This window comes from Sitodiplosis mosellana, unplaced genomic scaffold (genome assembly GCF_009176505.1).
Source record: "Sitodiplosis mosellana isolate CC-2019 unplaced genomic scaffold, AAFC_SMos_1.0 Smas_scaffold_3, whole genome shotgun sequence".
In the NCBI taxonomy this organism is placed as follows: domain Eukaryota; kingdom Metazoa; phylum Arthropoda; class Insecta; order Diptera; family Cecidomyiidae; genus Sitodiplosis; species Sitodiplosis mosellana.
Genome location: NW_022595246.1, coordinates 4519027 through 4525070, shown reverse-complemented (window position 1 = coordinate 4525070; position 6044 = coordinate 4519027). Strand labels below are relative to the sequence as shown.

Here is a 6044-nt window from a genome sequence, read left to right as displayed (position 1 = left end):
GAGAAAGCAACAAAATGAAATGCTAAAAACTTTTGCTGAACATGACTTATATTGAATCCGTAAAAGAGACCTGACTGAGAACCATTGTGTAACGACTGAGGAATATATATGTGAAGTATTTATTGGTTGGTGTTAAATCACCGAAATCAAATATGAATGAACGAGTCAGGCTGGTTCGTGTGGTGTATTTGTGTGCTTGGTTCTTAGCGATTCAAAGCAAAGTGACAAACAGACAACGACATACATATATATATAAAACTTGCAAATGTACTGTAGCTGCTGTGCATTTGAAACATAGTTTTACACAAAGTGGCAGATCTTATTATGTGGAAAATTTGTATAAAAGGCGATGATATCCAATAGAGTCGACACAGTCTTTAACGAACGCTTACCAACAATACAAATATCGTCAACAACAGCAACAGCAAAATCACAAGACAAATCATAATAAGTCTGTGTGCTGTTTACAATCCGCATCGACCGTTCTCGTCTCTCTAAATCCGAATAATCACGGAACTTTGTGTGCCAAAGGAAACTCTTTCCGTCTGCTTCGTCGCACAATCTCAATAACATAATAACAGAATCATAAAACAGCAATAGGCATTCTTCAAGTTGTGTGTGAGTGTGCAACGGCATCCGTTTGGCAAAATATGGATAAATGGAAGGGAAAGGTGGCTCTTGTAACCGGAGCAAGTGTGGGAATCGGCGCAAATATCACAAAAGCTTTAGCCAATTCGGGCATTACAGTCATTGGATTAGGCAGGCGTGTTGATGCAATTCAAGTACGACATTTCCTTCCTTATCTCGATGGCCATTATTAATTTTGAATACACTCACATTTATTTGCATTTACTAGGATTTAGCCAATCAAATTCAAGCGGAGAATTCGTGTGGGAAAATCATCCCGAAAAAGTGTGATGTTACGAACGAAGCGGAAGTATTGTCGGTTTTCAATTGGGTCAAAGAGAAATTCGGCCATTTGGATATATTCGTTAATAATGCTGGTGTTATTAAATCTGACATGCTATTAGGTACTGCTATCGCCATCATTATGTACAACCAATTAAATTGGCTCATTTTCTTTTGTTTTGTCACTTTCAGAGGGTAAAACTGAAGATTTTAAGAATATCTTCGATGTGAATGTCATTTCGGCTTGCGTATGCATTCGCGAAGCTGTAAAATTAATCAAAGCCAATGGCAGTTTCGGACACGTCATCGTTATTAATAGGTAAGCCGTGTCATTCAACCGAATTCGAACAAAAGTGGCATTAACAACGAATTTCCATTCAACAATCACTTCCATTCTCAATACATCCCAGTACAGCGAAAATGGTTGTTTACGTCAAATTAAGTCATAATAATTTTTGGCTCGTTATCATTATTTGTTTGACAAACATCTCAATGTTTTACATTGCGTAATTCCATTGAATGTTCGTGTAATCCGATTATCGATCAAGTCTTTATGTCATCGTCGCATAGAAAAAAAAAGCTCAACATTCATTTTACCAATACAAAACCAAATGCTATTCCGTTCTGCTTTCGAATTTATTCCATCCACTTTAGCTGATGATTTGACTGCCCCCGATTGTTCGACACGGTTGTTTGTGTCACAAAGGAACTTATGATAAAAAAAAGTGTCATGAAAGCTCATTATAGGAGTTGACGTTTTTGTTTTTGCTATCTATTTTTGCATCAGATCGATAAACAAGTTTTTGTTTTAGAGCCATTTAGCCTGTTCTTTTTTCCACTTGAACATTCAATTCATGACATATTGATGGGGGGGTTATGTAAAGGTTTTCTGTCATTTATTTTATTGAACTTTTTTACAACATTTTTGCCATCTATTTATCATTTTACAACCCATTGCTGTTGTAAAACGAAAAATATGACGTACATTTTTTTTATTCCTTAAATTCTATTCGAAAAACCACAAAAAAATACCATTCATCTGCACCAGACTTTGAATATATTACATTCGATCGAATGACAAATCATACGACAAATGCTCACAGCATGACAATGAAATATCTGTAAAAACTATTATTCGACTGATCAAACACATCCAAAACGATTTTTTTTCAATAAATTGAACAATCATTTTTCATTTTTCGTTGTCAGTATTTTGGGACATCGCATACCTGATTTACCTATTCCATTGTTCAACGTGTACCCGGCATCCAAATTCGCATTGACAGCAATAACGCAAACTATCCGACAGGAGTTAGCATTTCATCAGGCCAATATTAAGTTAACGGTATGTTTTTGTCTTCTGGGGGAAATTACTTCAATTCCATGACATATTGACCGTAGTGAGAAAAAAAACGACATTTTGAGTCGGCGAAAATATCACAAAAGCTCTAGCTAATTCTATAATTCAATTTAGCTCTCTAATTGTTCTAAATCTATTCTGAAAATATTGATGATTGCAATTGAGGAAAAAAATGTGCTAAAACCAAAAGGTTGTTTGACAAATACCACCACTCAATCATTTAAAGTCAAATTGCAGTAAATTGAAATATTTTCAATCATGCAGTAAAAAGTCCTTCTTCTTATTCATTTAACGTATTATTCGACTATCAATAAATGTATTAGAGTAAACGGATATTCATCATTTAATACAAAAGGTCAAAATCTTTTATTTTAATAGAATGGAATTTATTCTTTTTGCATTTCTATCTAGTCGGTGAGTCCAGGCATGGTGAACACTGAGTTTTTAACGGCATATAATTCATCATTTTATGCGGGTCTTCCACAGCTTAAAACCGATGATGTAACAGCTGCAGTCTTATATGCGCTCAGCACGTCGGAACAAACACAGGTTCGAAAATACCATAATATGAAATATAATTCGCTTAACGAATGAACCATTTAAATGGCTTCGGAGAGAACGTCAAAGTTTTCTAATTGATATTTATGATTTCACCTCTTTTCGTAATCTTTTACAATTTCACCTTCTTTACTAGTTCAAAAACATTTCCCCATAGAAATTTAAATTGTTTCGTTTAGCTTATGCGACAAAAGAATAAAAGCTTTAGAAAGTATATTTGTTCAAAATACAATTCAGTACTTTGCCAAATCTGATTTTCTTTCTCTTCCATTTCATTGCAGGTTGAGGAAATCATTCTACAGGCGATACCAGAGTACTGTTAACTTGACATTTTCCAACCGGAAGTCAAGAGCATTGAACACATGCTCTTTTTTATTGGCCGTTAAAAGCAAAGATTCGATAAATATTTTTCTTCAATTGAAAGCGAAATAAAACCAATACGAATATCTGGAAATCCGTTTGGAAAGCTTTAAATAAAGAGAAACCATGTGAAAGCATTTTATTGATGTTCGAGCGGATGTGACAAAAGCACCGCTAATAGTTTTTCTTTTCTCAACTTCAATGCAAACAGGTTGCAGTCGATAGACTTAGTTCGTTGTCATATATATTTATTGAAGTTTCTTGGAATTTAAATGGTTGAAGCACATTTCAGCATTCTTTTCCCACAAAACGGAGGAGTTCTTGATGAAGCTTCACATCCGGCTCATTCAACGAGTTGCACAATGGACATGTGTGTTTTGTGCTCGGTTTCGTAAAATATAATTTCTTAGTTTAACAAATTCAATGTACAGCGTGCTATGGCATTATCATGATGGCAACTTCGAGACAAATTGACCAATACTGTAAATGCTCATTGAAAAATGCATGAAAGTTTCGCCACTTTGGTTGCTCTTCGATGTAAGCTACTCAAAATATAGGGCTTCTAAACGGCAACTCTTGTAAGTCGACTAATGACCGAATGTAGAATTCCCCAACATTCATCCGAAGTTATTTGATTTTGACAAAGTTTCTAAAAGCATTAAGGATGTGGTAAGAAAATGGTGATGAACTTAAGCCAAAAGCTGCACTTAACGGATTTATTAACAGGGGAATTTCTCATTCACTCAATGCTTTAGTACAACAGCCTTATGAATAAGATAAATGCTTTTAACAAAATAATACCAGAGTTCAAGCCATGATAACGGGTCGTGAGTAAGATCACATCAAAAGACAGTTCTGTGCACATATTCTCACGAAAACACCCTGTACATGGGATTTCTAAAGCAACATGAATCGAAACCAATAAATTTAAAAAAAGTATTTTTAACTCGGAATTCAATGGAAAATGCCTTTTCGATATAGTTAATTTCCAAGGTGAAAATGAATAAAAAAACACGTCGACAAATCACAGTAGAAGCTGTATCAAATGAAAATTTCCAAATGTAGTGGAATTATTAAAGAAAGCGATACCTTCTCGCACGACACACATCCACAATTCGGAAGCAATAATCAGAGAGTATGAAAAATGCAAAACGGAAAGGCGAATGAATTTCAATGCAGCAACATTATATGCAGCGAATCCGAATGACGCATATTGTGTGCATCCGATTGAGTCAACGATAAGGGAAAACATTGAAATGGAGTAAGAAAATCAAGAAAAATCAATATTTGTGCTTCGGTTCCTGGAAGTAAGCTGAAGTGCTGCTCCATTTTCGATTGATACGTTTTTTTTCAATCACATACATAAAATAGAAGAAAAGAAAATCCACATGAAACATTTTTTCCCATTTTGTAAAATCAATTCGATTTAACGAGTGAGCAAATAAACTATTTTGTACAGCCGTTCTGTTTCTTTAGTGGAGAAAAATTGATTTTGTGTCTGAGGAAAAGAAATAAAATGCATGCGAAAACACTGTTTTCACACAGTGACATGTGCGTGCCAGATTGAATTTTATAAATACTGCCAGTCATTGTTGCAACATTTCATGGAATGCATTCGGGGAAAACACCTACAATATGCATCATTGCGAAGATTTGGCGGCGAGAGGAAGAGGGAGAAAACAAAAGTTGAAAGGGAGAAAGAATATGAGAAAAAAAGAGATGGAGACAGGCACATTTATTTTGCGATATGTATACAGCAAACCATTTTTTTTTCTTAGGGTGACTCCATTTCTCTCATTCATATTTATAGTGATAAATTCACATTTTCCCCCTCTATGGATTGGATCATTGTTTGTGGTTTTGAACTCAACGTGTATAAAAATCACATAGTACTGCGGCATTATCTTCTGCGTTATAAATTCAGGTAGGCAGGTAGTAAATCATGATGCCACGAATTTATTTACGAGTAAAATTGTAGTAAAGTGCGCAATATTACATTACCAAAAAAATTCTTAGATCCGTTTAATTATTTGTACCATACATTGTAATATTCGGTGAGTGCCACTAAAAAAATATCCACACTCATCTAGTGCGTGAGACGCATGGTCACTCATTTGGTGAGTGAAACGCATGCGGATGAGATGAAGCAAAGCGAAAGAGAAGCGCGAAACTAGAACATAGTGTCAATGGGTACTACGTGTTTGTGTCCGTATTCAAACAACGGAGTGACGAAATGTATGCGCGCTATATGGTTCGTTCGTATGGAGTTGCCCGCTTCGCTTTCGCTTTGCTTCATCCCATCCGCGTGCGTCTCACGCACTAGATGAGTATGGATATTTTTTTAGTGGCACTCACCGAATATCAGGGTTTGATTTTTCCCATCCGCTCGATAGAGCCTCCATCGATTGAATCGAAAGAGTTTTTCAAAAGAGACTCTTTCAAAAGAATCTTTGCAACAATTTTCAATATTCTGCTACAAATTACGGCTGTAAACTATATTCAAATGATTGGTTTTGATTTATATTTTAATACTATTAAGAAAAAAACTAAAAAAATTGATTTGTTTTAAAATCTATTAAAATAATTGATTTCGTCTGATCCATATTTTGACAATCGTCGTACAATGATTTGTGACATTTCACCATACACTGCAACTTCATGCCATACTTGACATTTATACGATAGTCAAAATGATCGTTTTAATGAAATCAATAATTTCAATAAAATTTAATACAAATCAATTTTTTTAGATTTTTTTCTTCATAGTATTAAAATATAAATCAAAACCAATCATTTGAATATAGTTAACAGCCGTAATTTGTAGCAGAATATTGAAAATTTTCGCAAAGATTCTTTT

At 34.6% G+C, this 6044-nt stretch overlaps 1 protein-coding gene across 1 annotated transcript; it reads left to right on the top strand.

Moving 5' to 3' along the window:
- Window positions 1-372: 372 nt before the first annotated feature.
- On the top strand, window positions 373-3334 carry LOC129565571 (farnesol dehydrogenase). The gene is made up of 6 exons (XM_055440585.1): window positions 373-782; window positions 857-1031; window positions 1102-1228; window positions 2119-2254; window positions 2681-2818; window positions 3109-3334. Exons 1-6 carry the CDS (start codon window positions 651-653, stop codon window positions 3148-3150), a joined length of 750 nt encoding a protein of 249 aa, XP_055296560.1. The 5' UTR covers window positions 373-650; the 3' UTR covers window positions 3151-3334.
- The last annotated feature ends 2710 nt before the right edge of the window (window positions 3335-6044 follow it).

What these genes read in the sequence shown, in the direction of transcription:
- LOC129565571 (XM_055440585.1), top strand. Translation starts at nt 651, where the DNA reads ATGGATAAATGGAAGGGAAAGGTGGCTCTTGTAACCGGAGCAAGTGTG. An exon ending in TAAATCTGACATGCTATTAG is followed by an intron (nt 1,032 to 1,101) that starts GTACTGCTATCG and finishes TGTCACTTTCAG; the next exon opens with AGGGTAAAACTGAAGATTTT. An exon ending in AGGCCAATATTAAGTTAACG is followed by an intron (nt 2,255 to 2,680) that starts GTATGTTTTTGT and finishes ATTTCTATCTAG; the next exon opens with TCGGTGAGTCCAGGCATGGT.